At 37.0% G+C, this 24,396-nt stretch overlaps 1 protein-coding gene across 13 annotated transcripts in view; it reads right to left on the bottom strand.

The window, feature by feature from the left end:
* ERC1 (ELKS/RAB6-interacting/CAST family member 1) overlaps positions 1-24,396 on the bottom strand; it is a 516,510-nt gene that overhangs the window by 215,704 nt on the left and 276,410 nt on the right. For all 13 annotated transcript variants that reach the window (XM_019464949.2, XM_019464947.2, XM_019464955.2 and 10 more), the window contains one exon: positions 12,087-12,247. In XM_019464949.2, coding sequence (XP_019320494.1) covers positions 12,087-12,247 — 161 coding nt within the window. The remainder of the gene's footprint in view (positions 1-12,086; positions 12,248-24,396) is intronic.

Below are 24,396 nucleotides of genomic sequence, written 5' to 3'. Positions count from 1 at the left end.
CTCTAATAGTTAGTAACCAACCACCTAGCTCTAAAAAGCAACAGTATCTCTAACCAGAAAATGCATTGGTCAGAAACACACTGAGAAGAAATAACTTCATTCTGAGTGGAAAATTATACCAGTGTTGATGGGGTATTATAAGAATGTCACTATGTGGAAGAAAAGACAAAGAATGAATCCAGCCACAACTGCTTTCATATGCACAGCAAAGATATCCTTTGTTAAAATAAGAGGTTCATCTGTTTTCCCTCAGACAATGACTTAGGTCTGAAATTGATGTGTGTATCACAAATATTTTCCATAGCAACAGTTCCTAACCAAACAAGGATCTTTTTAAAAAAAGTAAATTCCACGCCCAATGTGGGCCTCAAACTCACAATGGCGAGATCAAGAGTCTGATGTTCTACTGACTGGGCCAGCCAGGAGCCCCCCAAATAAGCATCTTTTATTTAATTTCCTAGATTATTAAACCAGAGAGAAAAGATGAATCCTGGGCTAAACAATGTTCAATGTGTCCTGAAAATCTAACTTGTAGAAAAGACAAATAACACAAAGGCTATTTTAAAAAGTTATTTGCCTTTATATTCTCTTAGAATACTTTCACTTTGAAGATAAAAATAATTTAGTACAATTCAAAAAATATATACTGTGTGCCAGTTATGTGTTGGGTACTAGGCTTATTTCCAGAGATCCAAAATAAGCAACACTTCTGAATGTCAGGTGTCTGGAGGAAAATAAAGCCTGCAAAAAAATGACTGTAACACAATGGGGTAAATCCTATGGAAACACACATGCAGGGCGCCTGGGTGGCTCAGGTGGTTAAGCATCCAACTTGGGCTCAGGTAATAATTTCATGGTTTGTGAGTTTGAGCCTTGCATTGGACTCTGTGCTGACAGCTCAGAGCCTGGAGCTTGCTTTGGATTCTGTGTCTCCCTCTCTCTCTGCCTCTCCCCTGCTAGCTCGCTCTCTCTCTCTCTCTCTCTCTCTGCCTCTCCTGTGCTAGTTCTCTCTCTCTCAAAAATAAACATTAAAAACAATTTTTTAAAGAAACACACAGGTAATAGATATTTAACATCATTTGTAAAGTTCTGTACAAAATCCTTTACAGATATATACCTTTTATCTTTAACATTTAGTTATTTCCATTTTCTTAATGGTGTCTTTTGAAGAACAGCTTTTAATTTTGATGAAGTCCAATTTATCAATTTTTTTCTTTTATGGTTGGTGTCTTTTGTATACTGAGAAATCTTTGCCTACTCCAAAGCTTCCTGTTTTCCTCCAGAAGATTATGGTTTTACCCTTTATTTTTAAGTCTAAGATGCATTTTGAATTAATTTTTGCATATAGTATAAGGTTTTTACCTCATATTGACCCTACAGACATCAATTATTGAAAAGATGTCTGTTTCTCCATTGGTGCCTTTGACTGTTAATAGGTAAGTCTATTGCTATACTCTTTATTCTGTTTTATTATTTTATATGCCAGTCTTCATGCCAATACTACATTTTTTTATTACTGTCATTTTATAGCAAGAGTTTAAATTAGATAGTACAAGTCTTCCAACTCAGTTCCTTTCAAAATTGGACTCACCCTACCATATCCATTGCAATTCCATATAAATTTTAGACTTCAATTGTCAGTTTCTATCCAAAAACCCCCTGTGATTTTGGCTGTGATCGAGGTGCAAATATAAATCAATTTGGGGAATATGGGTATCTTAAAGCTTCCTTATTCAAATCATAAACTAGATATATCTCTATTATGTAGGTGTTTTTAAATTTTTCTCTGAGTATATTCTGTAGTTTTTAGTGTAAAGATCTTATATGATTTTTGTTAAATTTATTCTGAAATACTTTATGTATTCTGATGCCATTATAAATAACATTTTCTAACATATCAGTTTCCATTTATTTGCTGCCAGTATATGGAAATACAACTGATTTTTATGTATTGCACTGCTTAATCACATTATCTGTGTATAAAGAATACTGTACTACCTTTTGAATTTTATTCTTTCTTTTCTTGACAAAATTACATAACTAGGATCTCCAATGTAATTATGAACAGTGGGATAAAAGTGGACATCTTTTTTTTTCATTTATCTATTTAATATATTGTCAAGTTAGCTAATATACAGCATATACAGTGTGCTCTCGGCTTTGGGGGTAGATTCCCATGATTCATCGCTTATAAAAATGGACATCATTATATCCTTTGCAATCTTAGAGGGAAAGTGTTCAACTTTCATCATTAGGTGCGACGCTAGCTGTGAATTTTTCATTTGTTTTCTTTATTGAACTGAAGAAACTATTTTCTACTCCAAGTAAGTTAAGAGTTTTTATCATGAATCGATGTTGCCTTTTGTCAAAACAGGTTTCTCAATGTACTGATAATTGTATCATTTTTATTCTCTTAATGTAGTGAATTTAATAAATTCATTTTTGATACCTGAACAAACCTTACATTCCATAAATAAGCCTAATTTGGCTGTTAATATGTTAGCTTTCTTCTTATGTTAGATTCAATTTTCCAAGACTGTTGGGGACTTTAATGTCAATGTTCATGAGGTAGACTGACTTGTAATATTCTCCTTTTATCATGTCCTTGCCAGATTTAGATGTGGGGCAAATTCTGGTCTCAAAGATGAATGAAGTATTTCCTTCTCTATTTTCTGAAAGAGTTTCTATAAGACTGTTATTATTTCTGGGGTGCCTAGGTGGCTCAGTCGGTTAAGCGTCCGACTTCGGCTCAGGTCATGATCTCAAAGCTTGTGGGTTTGAGTCCTGTGTTGGGCTCTGTGCTGATAGCTCAGAGCCTGGAGACTGCTTCAGATTCTGTGTCTCCCTCTCTCTCTGCCTCTCCCCTGCTTGCACTCTGTCTCTCTTAAAAATGAATAAAGATTAAAAAAAATTTAAAAAAAGATTATTAATATTTCTTACTTAGACGTTTAGTATAATTCACCAGTGAAGACATCTGGGCCTGGAGTTTTATTTGTGGAAATGTTTTTGATTATAAATTCAGTATCTTTAATAGATACAGGCTGGTTGATTTTATATTCCTAATTCTGAGCCAGTTCTGATGAACTATTTTTCAAGGAATTTGTCTATTGTACCTAAGTTATCACATTTATTGGTATAAATGTATTCTAAATGTTCATTTAAAAAACACTTTTTGTTTTAATGTTTGTTTATTTTTGAGATAGAGAGCATGAGTAGGGGAGGAACAGAGAGAGATGGAGACACAGAATCCGAAGCATGGTCCAGGCTCTGAGCTGTCAGCACAGAACCTGACACGGGACTCGAACTCACAAACCATGATATCATGACCTGAGCAGAAGTCAGATGCTTAACTGGCGGAGCACCCAGGTGCCCCTAAATATTCTTATTGTCTTCTCAAATGTCCTTAGAATCTTGAATGATATCCCTTGTTCCCTCTTTCATTCCAAATATTGTTAATTCTTGTGTCTTCCTTCTTCCTTGGATGAGTCTTGCTAGGGGCCTATCAATTTATTAATTCTCTGACAAACCATGGTTGACTTTGTGAATTTTCTGTGCTGTTTTCTATTTCCTTGATTTTTGCTCTTATCTTTATTATTTCCTCCTTTCTATTTACTTTTGTTTACACTTTGGTCTTTCTTTTTCTAATACTGTAGTGTAGAAACTCAGATAACTGAATTTGTACTTTCTTCTTTTCTGATACAGGCATTCAAAAGTGGAAGTTTCCCACTTAAGTACAACTATATAACACAAAATTTAACATTTATATTTTCATTAAGTTCAAAATGATTTCTCATAATCCTTATGATTTTTCTGAGCCGTGGTATTTAGAACTGTATTATTTAATTTCCAAACATTTGAGAGCCTTCCCAGATATCTTATTAATTTCTAACTTAATTCCATTGTGGTCAGAGAACAATTCTGACATATTTAGTCTCTGAAACTTATTAAATTTATTTTTATGGTCCAGCATATGGTCTACATTGGTGAACATTCCATACATATTCAGAAAACATATACGTCCTTCAGTTGTTGGGTGTACTATTCTATAAATATTAAATAAGTCAAATTGATAGTCTCGAATAATCTGTATTTTTACTGCTTACTTTTTTAACATTTATTTATTATTGAGAGACAGAGAGACACAGAGCATGACAGGGGAGGGGTAGAGAGAGGTAGAATCCGAAGCAGACTCCAGGCTCCCAGCAATCAGCACAGAGCCTGATGCGGGACTCGAACTCACAAACTGCGAAATCGTGGCCTGAGTCGAAGTTGGTCACCCAACCAACTGAGCCACCCAGATGCCCCTACTGCTTATTTTTTTATTCACTTATTCTATCAATTTCTGAGAAAGAGGGGTTATAATCTCCAGTGATGACTAAGGGCTATGGATTTGTCTGTTTTTCACATTAGTTCTTTCAGTTTGCCCTTCATGAATTGTGAAGCTCTGTTATTAGGTATATACATTATGTAAAGAACCGCTGTGTCTTTCTAATGAATTGTCTCCTTTATCATTATGATAAATCCTCCTTTAATTCAGGAAGACTCTTTGGAAGTCTCCTGCATCTGATATTAATATAGCCATACCAGGTTTCTTTTGGATTACTATTTACAAGGACCATCTTTTTCCATTCTTTAATTTCAAGATCTGTGTTTATAACAGTATATGTCTTACAGACAACATTGCTTCTTTTTTTAAATTCATTCTGATAATCTCAATCCTTAATGTTTTAGCCCATTTCACTTTGACATAAGTATTGATACATTGAATTTCTATCTATCATACATTTATCCCTTCTATTCTTTGTTGCTCTGTTGTTCCTTTCTTGCCCTTTTTTTTCTGAGTAAATGAAATAATTTTAGTATTATGTTTTATTTCCTCTACTGAATTTTCAGGGAAGGTTGTTTTTTTTTTTTTATTTCTGTTTTTGTGGCTAACTTTTTGAAGTTGCTTTACAGCTAACAATATGCATCCTTAACTTACCACAGTCCATTAAGATCAGAAATTATAAATCTTCACAACTGATACTTCCTACTTTCTATTTCACAAAGGTAACAACCTTAAAATATAAAGTTTCTCCCCAACCTCTTGTGCTATTATGGTCATATTCCCTTTTATATACATCATAAACTCCACCAAATAATGCTGTTACTTTTGCTTTAAATAGTCAGTTGTCTTTTAAAGAATGATTAAAAAAAAAAAAGTTTCTATAAATCTCAACTAATTTACCAGGTTTGGTGTTCTTTATTCTTTCCTACCGATTCATGTTCCCATCTGGTTTCATTTCCTCTCAGCTGAAACATCCATTCATAACTTCTTATAGAAGAGTGTGCCTTCTAGAAATGAAGACTTTTCATGTTTGTTTATATGAAAATGTCTATATTTAATCCTAGTTTTTTAAGAGTCTTTTTATTTGGCCATAGAATTCTAGGCTAATAATTTTTTCTCACTACTTTAAAAGAAGCTCCATTTCTTTTTATCTCCAATTTTTTTTTTGAGAGAGAGAGAGAGAGAAGGGAGGGCCGGAGAGAGGGGGACATTCTTACATACAAACCATATATATCCATGGGGCAGAGAAAGCACTATAAAAGCTGAAAAAGAGAGGTACTTTGGGAGCCTTTATCTGTAAAGCTCAATGCTTTACTTGCTACTTAGAGATTATTCCAGTCATTTGAGGCTCTTCACATGAAAAAGATGATTAAGAAGCATGATTTTTTTTTTTTAAGAATATGGTTTCTTCTGTTTAGAAGTTACATCTGGGGGCATCTGGGTGGCTCAGTCGGTTGAGCGTCTGACTTCGGCTCAGGTTATGATCTCACCGTTCATGGGTCTGAGGTCTGCGCTGACAGCTCGGAGTCTGGAGCCTGCTTCACATTCTGCGTCTCTCTCTCTATGTCTCTCTTTCTCTGTCCCTCCTCCACTTGTGCTCACACCCTCTCTCAAAAGTAAATAAATAAACATTTAAAAAAAAAAAAGTTACACCTGACTCTAAATGGCAAAAAAGTGGATTAAGGCTTTAAGGGAGGAGAAAGGCATGGGATATTTGGGGTTATTTGTAACTGATTCCAATTCAGGTCACAAGAAAATAAAAAGATTTGAGAAAAACATTTGTAATACACATGCCGTTTTGTGAGAAGCTGAGCATCATGATCAAAGTTTAGGAGCACAAAGAGGTAAAAAATTCTAATAATTACTACATCCATTAAAGCCATTTCTTCCACTGTTCTATAACAACTTAGAGCCCCAAGTAAACTATCAGTCTGATGAGGAAAGACGCTAGTAACAGTTAAGATCATTCCATAAGGTGGGTATATAAGTGAGCTGGAGATCAGGGCTGAAAAAAAGGAGGCAAAATTCAGGAGTTAATCAAGACTAGAGAGGAAAACCCAAAGTCCCAAGGGATAGTTGATTATAGACACACATCCTGCTTTATCATTTCAACAAGATGGGCCCACCAGTGTTGTTGATAGTTATGCTATACAACATACTTTGTTTCCTTTTTCAATTTAAGTATAGGAAATTTTTATATTTATGTGATTTCCTAAAGAATATTTAAACTTCCGTATTTTAGGCCGCTGTGAAAAATGCTTCCAACTTCACCATAAGTCTTTTATCATAGGTCTACTGCTTCCAAGATAGGCATCTGATGGAACCATAGATAAATGTGGCTTTGCAAAAAGTACACATATTCTTATGTAACTTAGAATGCACTTCAATTTGTTACTAGGGTATAACTGTTCCTGGGATATAATTTGTGTAACTCCCCAATTTTGTGGTTAATTTGGAAGACTGTCATCAATTTCCAAATGGGATTTTTTTTTAATGTCAGCAACTTTACGATAAATTTAAAAATGAAATACTACAGGATATCAGAATAAAAATAATTAGTAATACAAAAATAGTTTATAACACAAACTAATTTTAATTATTCAAGGTATAACAGATTAACACCTAACCTATACTAGCCCCAAAGTATTAGGCAAAAAAGCCTGGACTCTTTTGAGTAACCATTTTCTATAGCTTAAATTCTAAATAAATTCTATTTTTCTCACTTAAAAGGCAAAGATTCTTTAAATGTCAGAACTTAGATTATATTATTGGACTCCTTCTAGGTACATGCAAAAATTTATTTTATTTGTGGGAAGTCAGATCTTTCTTTAGCCAAAAGGCATCTCAAGAGTATATAATTTAGCCCCAGAAGTTTGAATTTCTCTGCCAACTTTACTAATGGAATGCTACTTATCAAACAACTCTGGATTCTCAAAGAAACTAAAGAGGTTTTCCACCACTTCCCTAAATAAACCTGTTCTCAGGGTAGTCATATTCATAGTTTAATAAAAATGTTTATTAAAAATGAAAAATTAGTCTTTTTATTCATAGTACTGACATAAGGTGAGACAGCAGCAGGAGTGTGAGTGTGAGGCAGCAGAGGATGAACCATATCTAGATCTTACTACTCAAACTCATGACCTGAATTGATACCTAACATTTATTATGGTTATTAGCATTGTTATTTTGTTATTTTTTCCCTTCTCCAATTCATCCTTCATTTCTTAGGGAAAGAGACTAATATAAAAGCAGAATTAAAAAATAATGGCTAACAAAACCACAGCATAAGTAAAAGAAGAACCAACATGGGATCTGCCAATAAAAATGCTCCTTTCAAAGCTGGCTAACCAACTCAAATGTTTCTACTGACTCATTGGCATGCTACCAAGTGAACAGTTTCATATGTCTCCCAAAACTCATGGCCACCATTTGTTTGTAACAGATGCTCAAAAATTACAATCATAAATGCTAGGGTTGGAAAAGAATGATTAGGTCATTCCATTTGGTCTGATGTGGTCAGGATTATTGCAAAAAACTAGACTATTCTAGCGCTTTGCTAACAAATTTTCTGTATTTTTTATATATACAGGCTGGCTGCCTTTTCCTCAGGGGAGACTTTTCTTACTCTAGGTTTGAAGTCACATATATGCATGTTTCAGTCTCTTGTACATCACATTCCTCTCATATTTCTTCTGCATTTCAAGTTCTCTGGTTATAATGAACAATTCTTTTCATGTATTCAATGATCAATAATTAAACACTGTAAACATTTAAAATATGGTGGGTCCTGCCATGATTACAGTGAAGAATCTGGTTGTCACTGTCAATATCCACAGGTAAGGTTATTGCCTTTTTCCTTTTTAATTTCTTATTTTATTGTCATGAAAATTCTGTGAAGCAGAAGCAATTATTTTTGCCATTTTTTTTAATGTTCATTTTTGAGAGAGAGAGTGCAAGTGGGGGAGGGGCAGAGAGTGAGGGAGACACAGAATCTGAAGCAGGCTCCAGGCTCTGAGCTGTCAGCACAAAGCCCAATGTGGAGCTCGAATGCACAAACCGTGAGATCACGACCTAAGCCGAAGTTGGACACTTAACTGACTGAGCCACCCAGATGCCCCATTACTTGCCATTTTAAAAATGAGCAGATTGAGGCACCAAGACGTTAAAGAACTTGCTGAAGTCATAGAGCTAATAAGTTCTGATTCAGGCTCTTTTATTCCAGGAAGTATGTTCTTCCTAGTTGCCACAAGTAATTAGAGGCAGGTATCATGTAGAACTAGTTGGACGTAGTAAACATCTTACAAATTGACAAAAGAATGAAGTAAATTCTGAGCAAAGTTGTAGAAACTGAGATAAGCTCAAATGAGGACAGATTAGCAGAACTTGTTCAACATATGGAGAAAAGGAATCCAGAATATAGCAGAAGAAAGGCTATTGTCTTGGTTAGCTACATTAGTGAAAATGAATCAAAAGCTCACTGCATTAGAACCCACTATATGTCAACCATAGTGTTTTGTGTATAATTACACTTATGTTGTAGTTTTCAACTGAGGTTTTATGAATCATTTATAAGTATGCATACTTTGGAAATCTACATTTTTAAAATTTATTTATTGAGGGGGGCGGGGAAGGAAAAGAACAAGCAGGGGACGGGCAGAGAGAGAGGGGGACAGAAGATCTGAAGCAGGCCCCATGCTGACAGCAGAGTCCTATGCAGGGCTTAAAACTCATGAACTGTGAGATCATGACCCAAGCTGAAGTCAGCAGCTTAACCGACTGAGCCACCCAGGTGCCCCTGGAAATTTACACTAAAAAAAAAAATAGGGAATTCAATTCACTGTTCTAGGGGAAAGAATAAAATACCTGCAGCTTCACAGACTTGGTAGTGCCATGTGGGTTGGCTTACAGGGCAGTGCAAACAGAGAGGATCTGCTAATAAAACCACCACTCTCTTAACAATATTTGGATAGAGGATTAGGTCTAATGTGCTGAGAGAACTTATTAAAAGGAAGGTATTAAACAACAATTTTACTAACATATGAAACTAAAAGACAACAAGGGGAAATTTAAGTGCAAATTAAAGCAAGGACTACTTTTAAAACTTTATGTTGGCAAATCTGCATGACACAAACTTATGAAAAATCTGACTAAGAACATCATGATACCACAGAATATATTCTGAGCTATGGAAGAAGGTGATTTAAAAGATAGGTCATGGGGCACCTGGGTGGCTCAGTCGGTTAAGTGGCCGACTTTGGCTCAGGTCATGATCTCGTGGTCCGTGAGTTCGAGCCCCGCATCGGGCTCTGTGCTGACAGCTCAGAGCCTGGGGCCTGTTTCAGATTCTGTGTCTCCCTCTGTCTGACCCTCCCCCGTTCATGCTCTGTCTCTCTCTGTCTCAAAAATAAATAAACATTAAAAAAAAAAAATTAAAAAAAAAAAAAAGATAGGTCATATAAGGGTGCCTAGGTGGCTCAGGTGGTTGAGGGTCCAACTTTAGCTCAGGTCATGATCTCATGGTTCATGAGTTTGAGCTCTGCATCGGGCTCTGTGCTGACAGCTCAGAGTCTGGAGCCTGCTTCAGACTCTCTCTCTGCCCCTCCCCTGCTCATGCGCGTGCTCTCTGTCTCTAAAAATAAATAAACATTAAAAAAAAAGAGAGGTCATCTATCAGAGCCAGGTTTTAGCACTTTATTTCTAGAACTTTCATTTAATGTGTATTAAATTTCAATACTACTTACAAATTTCTCTACATAATCTTTTATCCCTGTCTTATTATGTGAGTGCTTGACATCACCAAAAATAGTTTTGCTAATCACAATATTTTTCAGAAATGTAATCTCTGACCTGCTTTGGAAAGTGAAGTTCAAAACAGAGTGTAGCACTGTGGTACCAAAAAAGAAAAAAAAAAATTGCAACTTCCTTTTCATAGCTTGAAGTCAAACATTCTTTTACAACTTCTTTCATGTCTTTGCAAGGTCCTAATAATAAAGGAAAATTTCTATACAAATACATCACTATTTTGCTATATACAGATTTGTACTTAGTAGGAAAGATCTGACAGGTGAAGTCAAGTACATGGAGACAACAAAACAAAACTTACACACTGTTACTTTAGTGAGGGCTGTTTCTGCTTTGGAAGATCACATGTGATACTTGGTTTTCCACAACATTATATCCATCATTCGTCCATTTCCTTAATTACTTTGGGCTCTGATTTAATTTGCTTCTCAACTCCTACCATGTTTTCAGTAATGGGTCCCAGATCTCTTAAACCCAAATGATTGTATGCTTTATCACCAAAAGTTACCTCTATTACTCCATCTCCAAAATATCAGGTTTTGAATTTTAACCACCAGTGACAAAAAACTTGTTTTATATTTCCTTCACTAACTGCTCCCTAAGAAGCATATTCACAAACTTTTATTGTCCTGATGATACTCAGAACCCTAACCTCTCTCTCCATTCTCCCAAGCATGTCGATTTATTTCTGGCTTCAAGTATGCATCATTTCCAAGAGCAGGTCACCTGTAATGCTTTTCTAAAAGGTTAGAATCTTTTAACCTTGCACTGTGGTCTAAAAATCCATAAATGCAGGTGACACCACAAGAATTTCTTCCTTGACTCTTAGGTTGCTATCAGAATATCACATGTGCCGTGGAAAATTCACACTAAGGTATAATGGTAAGGTCCTCTTCTAGTCTATAATTTGGATATTAGCCTAAAGCACTAGCTGGTCTGAGAAGTTTGTTTATCATAGGTCAAAGAGACCCAGTATTTATGGAGAGAAGAAGAAACTAATAGAAAGTGAGCACAGATTATATGAGAGAAAATTAACAAAGGAAGGCTGCAGAGCTGTGGACCTGGGCTTAAAACCTGTGACAGAGACCAGAAGCTGCCCAGACAGCTGCCAGAAGCTGCTGAAGGAGAGAGAATATCTCTTCTGAAATAGAAGGGAAGACAACAAAAATACAGGTAGCTGTTGAAGTAAAGAAGGTAACCAAGCTATCCCAGGATAAATTTTTCATAAAACCTGGGAGCAGGATGACGACACAGAGGTGAAGGTTGGGAATAATAAAGGAGAAAGTACTACTGAACTCTCAAAAGAGACATATTTGTTTTAAAGAGAAAGAAACCAGAGCTCCAAAGTTCACAATGAAGGAAAAGCATCTATTGTGTACCAGCAGACATGCACATGCTTCACTACAGATTATCTCAGGAGAGTAGTAGGAAAATGATGTACATCAAAGTTCTGTTAAAATTGACGACTTTGTAAAAATTGGAGAATGTGGCAAACTGTTAGCTCTTAAATATGGAGGATAAGTACATACGGGCTCATTATACTATTCTCTCTACTTTTACATACTTTCAGAAGTGGTTATAATAAAAAATGTTTTAAAAAAGTCCCTAGCTATCATATGACCTCAGAACCAACAGTCATGTTCCTCAGTAAACTCAAAAATAATGGCTGAATTTTCCATACAATTTTAGAAATTTCAGAGATGCAACTGGATATGGTTACACACACACACACACACACACACACACACACACACGAGGACTTTAAAATTCAATGGAGGCAAAAATAATTCTATTTTGACCAGAATTTGTTCCAAATTTGTTCTAGGGAGAAATACAAGTTTACATTAAAATTAAGCTAAATGTGTTAGGAGTAATAAGTAGGGCCAGAGGATGAAAGTAATGAGAAACAGGTTTTCTACTATGCATATACCTGAAAAGGAAGATTATAAACACTTACTTCATCTCCAGAACTTCCTCTAAGTGTTTTCTTCTCTCCGCCCGAAGATTGGTCAAATGAGTTTCCTTTTCTGCCAGAGACTGTTGGGTAGAGGACAGCTTTGCTTTCATGGACTCCAGTTCCTGCTTTACTTTCTCCATGGCCATCAGTAACTCCTCCACCTATGGTAAGTATGGAAAAAAAAAAACAAAACTGAACATTTTGATTAATTAAAGACAGAGGAGCAAAGTAACGGGCAATTTCTGGGTCTACAAATTAAAAACACACACACACATCAAAAATTCTGTACTCTTTCTGGATCAAACAAATATATCAAGAATATACCAGATAGGGGCACCTGGGTGGCGCAGTCGGTTAAGCGTCCGACTTCAGCCAGGTCACGATCTCGCGGTCCGTGAGTTCGAGCCCCGCGTCAGGCTCTGGGCTGATGGCTCAGAGCCTGGAACCTGTTTCCAACTCTGTGTCTCCCTCTCTCTCTGCCCCTCCCCCGTTCATGCTCTGTCTCTCTCTGTCCCAAAAATAAATAAACATTGGAAAAAAAATTAAAAAAAAAAAAAAAAGAATATACCAGATAAAGAAATAAATCTCTGGTCTTCCCTCCACTGTAATGCCTTTCAGGTTCACCAAAAAGAACTTCATTTCCTTTTTGATAAACACAATTGCATATAAGGCATCAGTTCAAGAAGTCACACTCTGCCACAGTTAGTCCCTCTTGAAGATTTGGAAGTGGTCCACAAATACTCATGAAAATAACAGTATAACACAGATAAAAAGAGAGGAACAAAATCACAGAAAATATTTCTATAAGGATTTTAAGACATAAACTTGACTATAATAACACTCAGTATAAACATACATAAGTCATTTTTATTCATCCAAAAATTTTTCTGTTTACACCTTTAAAAAATTTCTTTTTGAAGAAATAGCTAGAATTTAATCAGACAGTTTCTTGCTCTAAAGCCAGGTAGGTAGAGTTTTCTCAAGGAAGGCAGGAAGAAAAAAAGAAAAATACATAACCACCTAGAGAGAAAACAGAGGAGACCGAATGCTTTAAAAAGATTTGAAAAAAATCCTGAGGGAAAGAAGACAGAACTCTAAAACACAAGGAACTAAGAGAACACAGTATGTACTTCATCCATCTTTTCCACTCAAGCTGGGTGGTGTCCAAATCAGAATTACTTAAATAGACATGTTCATTTTAATTCGGAAGGAAAATATATGCTGGCAAAAATGTGTTAATACCAAAAATCAACCTGAACCAGGTAATCAACCAGCCAACTGCACCAATCACAAGAGTTTATGTCAGGTTGCTGCTTGCCAAGAAATAATTTTGGTGACAACAAGCCTTTTCAGAGGAAGAGGTGGGGGATTTGCCATTCACTGATTCCTACATAAAACCAACTTGTGTGATACTAAAACTGAGAACAGTGTAGAGACAAAACTGCAATATAACAAATCAGAGTTGTTAACAGACCCCAGGAAGTTAGTGCCTTATACCCAACCAAAGTTTCCACGTTGATTGGTAACAGCTGCTAAACAGTGATAGCAAACAGACACATTTAGTGTTTTGGCACCTGAATCACCTTACTTTGTGTATATTTTCAGAAGTGATCAAGTTAATTCTCAGCTAATAGCTTGAAAATAACTGTTGTAAGAATATATATGAATTGACATATCTACAAGCTTTGCATAAATATAAATCACTATCCACCCTTTAGAAAACTACCAGTAAGGATGATTCCATTTTAATCAGTTTAATTCATGTAAAATCTTATTTAAAACTGAACTGAAATGATATACCAAGGTACGTTCTTGTAACAGAAAATCAGTAATGGACAGCACCCTTTATAGAAGCTCTAATAAAGTGTGGTATGTGTCCATCTATGATGAACTCACCTTAAATCTCAAAAAAATCTCCCTCTCATCTTTCACTACTCCAAGCAAGGCATGGTATCAGTTTCTTATATAATTTAGATATTATGTATATACATAAGCAAGCATATAAAAACAACTTATTCCTCCTTTTCTATACAAATAGGAAGTCCACTTTATATATACTCTAAAATTTTTGGTAAGCTTTTTGTTGAAATACAACACAAATACAGAAAAATCCACAAATGAAAAATCCAACTTGAAGAATTTTCTCTAAGTTGAACACACCTGTGTAATCAGAACACAGACTTATAAACAGAATATGAAGAGTTCCCCAGAAATGCATCTCATATCCCCTTTCCAGATGAAGAGTAGCCATTATTCTAGCATTCTACCTTAGTATTGCTTATTCGTTTATACAAATGGAATTACATAGAATGTAATTTTAAGTACAGATTTTCTTCACTCATGTGTTATGTCTATGAGATAGGAATTCCACTGTGTGAAAATAGCAAAATTTACTGAAGGAACTTTTGATTAAAAAAAAAACCAAAAAACTTTTTTCCAGTTTTACTGAGAAATAATTGACATACATCAATCCCTGTGTAGTTTTAAGGCACACAGCATGATGGTTTGATTTACATATTTATATGTGAAATGATTACAATAGGGTCAGCTAACATGTATCGTCACATATAAATACAATAAAAAGAAAAGAATGAAAAAAACTAATTTCCTTCTTTTGAAATTTTTTTTAATGTGTATTTACTTTTGAGAGAGAGAGAAACAGAGTGTAAGCAAGGGAGGGGAAGTGAGGGAGGGAGACACAGAATCTGAAGTATGCTCCAGGCTCTGAGACATCAGCACAGAGCCTGACACGGGGCTTGAACTCACGAACTGCAAGATCATGACATGAGCCGTAGTCAGATGCTTAACCGACTGAGCCACCCAGGTGCCCCGATTTCTTCCTTTTGACGAGAACTCTTAGGATTTGCTCTCTTAACAACATTCCTACGTTTATCATAGAGCACTATTAGCTACAGTCATCATGTTGTACACTACATCTCTACTACTTATTTTATCTTATAACTGGAAGCTTGTGCTTTTTGACTACCTTCCTCCACATCACACTCATCCCACCTCCTACCTCTGGTAACAAGACTCATGTCTTTTTCTGTGAGTCTGTATTCATTTTGTTTTGTTTTAAATTTCATATATAAGTTAGATAACACAGTATTTGTCTTTCTCTAATTTATTTCACTTAGCATAATACCTGGAAGGTAGGTATATCCACATTTTAATTTTTTAAATTAAAAATAATTTAAAAACTAGTTTTTAATATTAATGGGGTTTAGCTAACTAATTTTTTTCATTTATATTTCTTTTACGTTCAGAGCTTTTTGTATACTGGATAAGAAAATTTTGTCTACCACAAGATCATGGAAAGATTCTTTCTTCTAAATCTTTTATTAAATTACATGTTTCACATTTAGAGCTACAATATATATGCAACTGAATAAATACAGTTGCATGGTCAAATATCATTTTTATCAATTTGGATATCCAACTAAGTCAGCACTCTGAACAGTAGGAGGACTTTTACAGCCACGATAGGAAGGCACTTTCAGCCTACTGGCAAAAGATCTGAAATTATGTAAAAACTACTTACAAACTGTAGAAAAGATAATTTGACAATGCTTCATATTGTTCATAAACACCTTAAAATTTAACGAATAAGCAATGTGAAATGTTATATGTATATAAAAAAGGAATATGTATATATTCCAGAACCAAGAGCAATACACCCATCTATATACTCACTATCCTTTATACTTTATATCTTTTATACTCACTAGCTTTATAAGTGCAATTATCCAACTGTATCCCCCAAGTCCCCTATGATAGGTCATTACTATTCTTTTTTTTTTTTCTAACGTTTATTTATTGTTGAGAGACAGCGAGAGACAGAGCGTGAGCAGGGGAGGGGAACAGGGAGAGGGAGACACAATCCGAAGCAGGCTCCAGGCTCCGAGCTGTCAGCACAGAGCCCGACGCAGGCTCCAACTCACGAACTGCAAGATCATGACCTGAGCCGAAGTTGGACGCTTAACCAACTGAGCCACCCAGGCACTCTGGTCATTACCATTCTTAATTTGTTACTTAATCTCTTCCATTTCTTTATTTTTGCCTTTCGTATGTATTTAAAAATAAATCACTGCTTTATTCTATTAAGTTTATGAACACTGTATAAATGGAGCCTCCTGACTTTATTTCATCCAACATTATGTTTTTTCATGTAAAAAAGGGACCTATTCTATGTGTGTATTTCTGAACCAAAAGGACAACATACACCTATATAACTCACCACTCAGGAATTAAAAGCAATGAGAGCCAACAACTTTGAACACCACAGCACCCAGGCTATAGTTTCCCACTAAATTGAAAGGGCTCCTTAAAAATACAGCTGATTCTAGATTTGGGCAAGAAATGTACAAAAGGTGAACTTTACACAATTTAGGCCAGAAAGCAAGAGAAATGGGAATCATGGCAAAAAGGGATCATGACACAGAAATCCTTATGAGAAAACAAGAAAAATATATCACAAGAAAGGAAACTACATAAGAATATACCTTCTGAATACAGAAGGTATTCAAAAACTAAAATCAAACTAAAATGCTAAAAAAATCAAACCCAGTAAGATCTAAAAATTGAGATTTATCCTAAGAATGCAAGGTTGGTTTAACACATAAAAAATAAATGCAATAAACCATATTAATAGAATATAGGACAAAAACACCATATGATTATCTAAGGAGATGTAGAAAAAAAGCATTTGGCAATTTCTAACAACCTTTCATAACAGAAACAGTCAAGAAAATACAAAGAACCTTTCTTTGGGTGCTTGGGTGACTCAATCAGTTAAGCATCCGACTCCTGATTTTGGCTCAGGTCATGGTCTCATGGTTGTGAGATCAAGCCCCATATTCGGCTCCTTCCTAGGTGTGGAGCCTGCTTAAGATTTTCTCTCTTGTTCTGCCTCCCAACACCTCTGCCTCTACACACGCTCTCTCAAAACAAACAAAAAACAAAAACAAAAAAACCCAAAAAACAAACACTTTCTCAGCCTGATAAAGGGCATTTATGAAAAACCCACAGCTAATATACTCTTTAATGATGAAAAACGTAATGCTTTCCCTCTAAGGCCAGCACCAAGAACAAGACTAGAAAGAATGTCCTTTCTCACCATTTCTGTTTAATATTGTACTAGAAGTAATAGCCAGGGAAATTAGAATACACAAAAAATTAAAAGGTACCCATGTTGGAAAGGAAGACAAAACTTTTTCTGGTTGAAAATGACATAATCTTATATAGTGAAAAATGCTAAGAAATCCTCTAAAAAATTATAATCAACAAGTATACAAAAGTTGCAGAATACAAGATCAATACACAAAAACCAATGGTCTATCCATACACAAGCAACAAACATTCCAAAAATGAAATTAAGAAAACAATTCCATTTAAAATAGCATCAGAAAATGGGGCGCCTGGGTGGCTCAGTCGGTTAAGCATCCGACTTTGGCCTAGGTCATGATCTTGTGGTTTGTGAGTTCTAGCCCCGCATCAGGCTCTGTGCTAACAGCTCAGAGCCTGGAACCTGCTTTGGATTCTGTGTCTCCTTCTCTCTCTGCCCCTCCCCCACTTGTGCTCTGTCTCTATCGAAAATAAATAAATGTAAAAAAAAATTTTTTAAATAGTATCAAAAAGAAGGAAATAACTAGGTATAAATTTAATTTTTAAAATGCATAACATGTATAGTGAAAATTCTAAAAGATTACGGCAAGAAATTAAAGAATATTTAAATAAATGGAAAAACATCACATTCACCAATTGAAAGACTTAATATTGTTAAAATGACAATACTCCCCAAAATGATCCACAGGTTCACCATAATCCCTATCAAAACTCTGTCTTTTTTTGCAGAAAGTGACAAGTTGATCCTAAAATCCACATGAAAATGAAAGGGAGCCAGAATAAGAAAAGTTATCTTGAAAAAAATAAAATAAAATTGGGAGACTCTTACTTCTTGACTTCAAAACTTACTACAAAACTTCAAGGTAGTGTTGGCATAAGAACGGAAAAAGAGATTAAAAAAAAAAAAGAACTGAGAGTCAAGAAATAAACTCTGTTATGGCAATATGATTTGACAAGAATGTAAAGGCAATTCAATGAGGAAAGGATATTCTTTTGACTCAAAGGTGCTTGGACAACTGCCATATTGCTTAACATTTTTAATTTTCCATGCCATTAGCTTCATGACAAAATTGAGTCACATATCCTATAGAATGCCCCACATATTGGGTTCAGTCGGTTATTTTTTCTATGGTGCTATTTATGCTGTTCCTCTTGTTCTCATGTTTCCTATAAAATGAAAGTTATATCTAAAGTCTTCATTAGATTGAGATTCAATTTGTCTTTTTAACAACAGTACTCCACAAATAAAGTTGTGTACTTCATGTTATAGCATATGGAGAGACACATAACGGTTGTCCAACTTTTAGCAACAACATTGATCACCGGGTGCAGATAGCAATAACCTGATTTCCTCTTTATAAATTTCTCAAGAAATATTTTATCAAGTTCTTTCATCACTTCAATAATAACCAGTATGGTTAAACATGTTTCATTTGTTTAGGGACCATATGTGCTGCTGCTTCTTTGCCACTCAAATCTTTGCCCCTCCCCCTGCCTCCACTGGCTTTTCTTATTCTCGTTGATTTGGAAGAATTTTAAACATATATTCTCAGAAACCAACATTTCATCAATTAAATATTTAGGAAATTACTTCTCCCACTTTGTACACTATGTGTTCCTTTTCATTATGGTATCTCTGTATGATCAAAAATATCTTAATATAAACAAATTCGTTAAGCCTTTAAGATTTGTGACATTTACATCCTGTTTAAGAAATCCTTCTTCGAGCAGTTCCGGAAGATGGCGGCGTAGGAGGACGCGGGGCTCACAACGCGTCCTGCCGATCACTTAGATTCCACCTACACCTGCCTAAAGAACCCAGAAAACCGCCAGAGGATTAGCAGAAGGGAGTCTCCGGAGTCAAGCGCAGACTAGAGGCCCACGGAAGAGGGTAGGAAGGGCGGCCAGGCGGTGCACGCTCCACGGACTGGCGGGAGGGAGCCGGGGCGGAGGGGCGGCTCGCCGGCCAAGCAGAGCCCCCGAGTCTGGCTGGCAAAAGCGGAGGGGCCGGACGGACTGTGTTCCGACAGCAAGCGCGACTTAGCGTCTGGGAGGTCATAAGTTAACAGCTCTGCTCGGAAAGCGGGAAGGCTGGAGGACAAAGGGAGGGAGAGCTGCTGAGCCCCCGGACGGCAGAGCTCAGCTTGGCGGGGAACAAAGGCGCCAGCGCCATCTCCCCCGCCCATCCCCCAGCCAAAATCCCAAAGGGAACCAGTTCCTGCCAGGGAACTTGCTCGCTCCGCGCAAACACCCAACTCTGTGCTTCTGCGGAGCCAAACCTCCGGCAGCGGATCTGACTCCCTCCCGCTGCCACAGGGCTCCTCCTGAAGTGGATCACCTAAGGAGAAGTGAGCTAAGCCTACCCCTCCAGCCCCCGTGCACCTTGCCTACCCACCCCAGCTAATACGCCAGATCCCCAGCAACACAAGCCTGGCAGTGTGCAAGTAGCCCAGACGGGACACGCCACCCCACAGTGAATCCCGCCCCTAGGAGAGGGGAAGAGAAGGCACACACCAGTCTGACTGTGGCCCCAGCAGTGGGCTGGGGGCAGACATCGGGTCGGACTGCGGCCCCGCCCACTAACTCCAGTTATACACCACAGCACAGGGGAAGTGCACTGCAGGTCCTCACCACGCAAGGGACTCTCCAAAATGACCAAACGGAAGAATTCCCCTCAGAAGAATCTCCAGGAAATAACAACAGCTAATGAACTGATCAAAAAGGATTTAAATAATATAACAGAAAGTGAATTTAGAATAATAGTCATAAAATTAATCGCTGGGCTTGAAAACAGTATACAGGACAGCAGAGAACCTCTTGCCACAAAGATCGAGGGACTAAGGAACAGTCACGAGGAGTTGAAAAACGCTTTAAACGAAATGCAAAACAAAATGGAATCCACGATGGCTCGGCCTGAAGAGGCAGAGGAGAGAATAGGTGAACTAGAAGATAAAGTTATGGAGAAAGAGGAAGCTGAAAGAAAGAGAGATAAAAAAATCCAGGAGTATGAGGGGAAAATTAGAGAACTAAGTGATACACTAAAAAAAAATAATATACGCATAATTGGTATCCCAGAGGAGGAAGAGAGAGGGAAAGGTGCTGAAGGGGTACTTGAACAAATTATAGCTGAGAACTTCCCTGAACTGGGGAAGGAAAAAGGCATTGAAATCCAAGAGGCACAGAGAACTCCCTTCAGACGTAACTTGAATCGATCTTCTGCACGACATATCATAGTGAAACTGGCAAAATACAAGGATAAAGAGAAAATTCTGAAAGCAGCAAGGGATAAACGTGCCCTCACATATAAAGGGAGACCTATTAGACTCGTGACTGATCTCTCCTTTGAAACTTGGCAGGCCAGAAAGGCTTGGCACGATATCTACAGTGTGCTAAACAGAAAAAATATGCAGCCGAGAATCCTTTATCCAGCAAGTCTGTCATTTAGAATAGAAGGAGAAATAAAGGTCTTCCCAAACAAACAAAAACTGAAGGAATTTGTCACCACGAAACCAGCCCTACAAGAGATCCTAAGGGGGATCCTGTGAGACAAAGTACCAGAGACATCACTACAAGCATAAAACATACAGACATCACAATGACTCTAAACCCATATCTTTCTATAATAACACTGAATGTAAATGGATTAAATGCGCCAACTAAAAGACATAGGGTATCAGAATGGATAAAAAAACAAGACCCATCTATTTGCTGTCTACAAGAGACTCATTTTAGATCTGAGGACACCTTTAGATTGAGAGTGAGGGGATGGAGAACTATTTATCATGCTCCTGGAAGCCAAAAGAAAGCTGGAGTAGCCATACTTATATCAGACAAACTAGACTTTAAATTAAAGGCTGTAACAAGAGATGAAGAAGGGCATTATATAATAATCACAGGGTCTATCCACCAGGAAGAGCTAACTATTATAAATGTCTATGCGCCAAATACCCGAGCCCCCAGATATATAAAACAATTACTCATAAACATAAGCAACCTTATTGATAAGAATGTGGTCATTGCAGGGGACTTTAACACCCCACTTACAGAAATGGATAGATCATCTAGACACACAGTCAATAAAGAAACAAGGGCCCTGAATGATACATTGGATCAGATGGACTTGACAGATATATTTAGAACTCTGCATCCCAAAGCAACAGAATATACTTTCTTCTCGAGTGCACATGGAACATTCTCCAAGATAGATCATATACTGGGTCACAAAACAGCCCTTCATAAGTTTACAAGAATTGAAATTATACCATGCATACTTTCAGACCACAATGCTATGAAGCTTGAAATCAACCACAGGAAAAAGTCTGGAAAACCTCCAAAAGCATGGAGGTTAAAGAACACCCTACTAACGAATGAGTGGGTCAACCAGGCAATTAGAGAAGAAATTAAAATATATATGGAAACAAACGAAAATGAAAATACAACAATCCAAACGCTTTGGGATGCAGCGAAGGCAGTCCTGAGAGGAAAATACATTGCAATCCAGGCCTATCTCAAGAAACAAGAAAAATCCCAAATACAAAATCTAACAGCACACCTAAAGGAAATAGAAGCAGAACAGCAAAGGCAGCCTAAACCCAGTAGAAGAAGAGAAATGATAAAGATCAGAGCAGAAATAAACAATATAGAATCTAAAAAAACTGTAGAGCAGATCAACGAAACCAAGAGTTGGTTTTTTGAAAAAATAAACAAAATTGACAAACCTCTAGCCAGGCTTCTCAAAAAGAAAAGGGAGATGACCCAAATAGATAAAATCATGAATGAAAATGGAATGATTACAACCAATCCCTCAGAGATACAAACAATTATCAGGGAATACTATGAAAAATTATATGCCAGCAAATTGGACAACCTGGAAGAAATGGACAAATTTCTAAACACCCACACTCTTCCAAAACTCAATCAGGAGGAAATAGAAAGCTTGAACAGACCCATAACCAGCGAAGAAATTGAATCGGTTATCAAAAATCTCCCAACAAATAAGAGTCCAGGACCAGATGGCTTCCCAGGGGAGTTCTACCAGACATTTAAAGCAGAGATAATACCTATCCTTCTCAAGCTATTCCAAGAAATAGAAAGGGAAGGAAAACTTCCAGACTCATTCTATGAAGCCAGTATTACTTTGATTCCTAAACCAGACAGAGACCCAGTAAAAAAAGAGAACTACAGGCCAATATCCCTGATGAATATGGATGCACAAATTCTTAATAAGATACTAGCAAATCGAATTCAACAGCATATAAAAAGAATTATTCACCATGATCAAGTGGGATTCATTCCTGGGATGCAGGGCTGGTTCAACATTCGCAAATCGATCAACGTGATACATCACATTAACAAAAAAAAAGAGAAGAACCATATGATCCTGTCAATCGATGCAGAAAAGGCCTTTGACAAAATCCAGCACCCTTTCTTAATAAAAACCCTTGAGAAAGTCGGGATAGAAGGAACATACTTAAAGATCATAAAGGCCATTTATGAAAAGCCCACAGCTAACATCATCCTCAACGGGGAAAAACTGAGAGCTTTTTCCCTGAGATCAGGAACACGACAGGGATGCCCACTGTCACCGCTGTTGTTTAATATAGTGCTGGAAGTTCTAGCATCAGCAATCAGACAACAAAAGGAAATCAAAGGCATCAAAATTGGCAAAGATGAAGTCAAGCTTTCGCTTTTTGCAGATGACATGATATTATACATGGAAAATCCGATAGACTCCACCAAAAGTCTGCTAGAACTGATACACGAATTCAGCAAAGTTGCAGGATACAAAATCAATGTGCAGAAATCAGTTGCATTCTTATACACTAACAATGAAGCAACAGAAAGACAAATGAAGAAACTGATCCCATTCACAATTGCACCAAGAAGCATAAAATACCTAGGAATAAATCTAACCAAAGATGTAAAAGATCTGTATGCTGAAAACTATAGAAAGCTTATGCAGGTAATTGAAGAAGATATAAAGAAATGGAAAGACATTCCCTGCTCATGGATTGGAAGAATAAATATTGTCAAAATGTCAATACTACCTAAAGCTATCTACACATTCAATGCAATCCCAATCAAAATTGCACCAGCATTCTTCTCGAAACTAGAACAAGCAATCCTAAAATTCATATGGAACCACAAAAGGCCCCGAATAGCCAAAGTAATTTTGAAGAAGAAGACCAAAGCAGGAGGCATCACAATCCCAGACTTTAGCCTCTACTACAAAGCTGTCATCATCGAGACAGCATGGTATTGGCATAAAAACAGACACATAGACCAATGGAATAGAATAGAAACCCCAGAACTAGACCCACAAACGTATGGCCAACTCATCTTTGACAAAGCAGGAAAGAACATCCAATGGAAAAAAGACAGTCTCTTTAACAAATGGTGCTGGGAGAACTGGACAGCAACATGCAGAAGGTTGAAACTAGACCACTTTCTCACACCATTCACAAAAATAAACTCAAAATGGATAAAGGACCTGAATGTGAGACAGGAAACCATCAAAACCTTAGAGGAGAAAGCAGGAAAAGACCTCTCTGACCTCAGCCGTAGCAATCTCTTACTCGGCACATCCCCAAAGGCAAGGGAATTAAAAGCAAAAGTGAATTACTGGGACCTTATGAAGATAAAAAGCTTCTGCACAGCAAAGGAAACAACCAACAAAACTAAAAGGCAACCAACGGAATGGGAAAAGATATTTGCAAATGACACATCGGACAAAGGGCTAGTATCCAAAATCTATAAAGAGCTCATCAAACTCCACACCCGAAAAACAAATAACCCAGTGAAGAAATGGGCAGAAAACATGAATAGACACTTCTCTAAAGAAGACATCCGGATGGCCAACAGGCACATGAAAAGATGTTCAACGTCGCTCCTTATCAGGGAAATACAAATCAAAACCACACTCAGATACCACCTCACGCCAGTCAGAGTGGCCAAAATGAAGAAATCAGGAGACTATAGATGCTGGAGAGGATGTGGAGAAACAGGAACCCTCTTGCACTGTTGGTGGGAATGCAAATTGGTGCAGCCGCTCTGGAAAGCAGTGTGGAGGTTCCTCAGAAAATTAAAAATAGACCTACCCTATGACCCAGCAATAGCACTGCTAGGAATTTATCCAAGGGATACAGGAGTACTGATGCATAGGGGCACCTGTACCCCAATGTTTATA

Source organism: Panthera pardus, unplaced genomic scaffold (assembly GCF_024362965.1).
Source record: "Panthera pardus isolate Hobbes unplaced genomic scaffold, ASM2436296v1 HiC_scaffold_6, whole genome shotgun sequence".
In the NCBI taxonomy this organism is placed as follows: Eukaryota; Metazoa; Chordata; class Mammalia; order Carnivora; family Felidae; genus Panthera; species Panthera pardus.
Note: the sequence above shows the minus strand (reverse complement) of the source record. Positions and strands in the feature narration are given on the sequence as shown.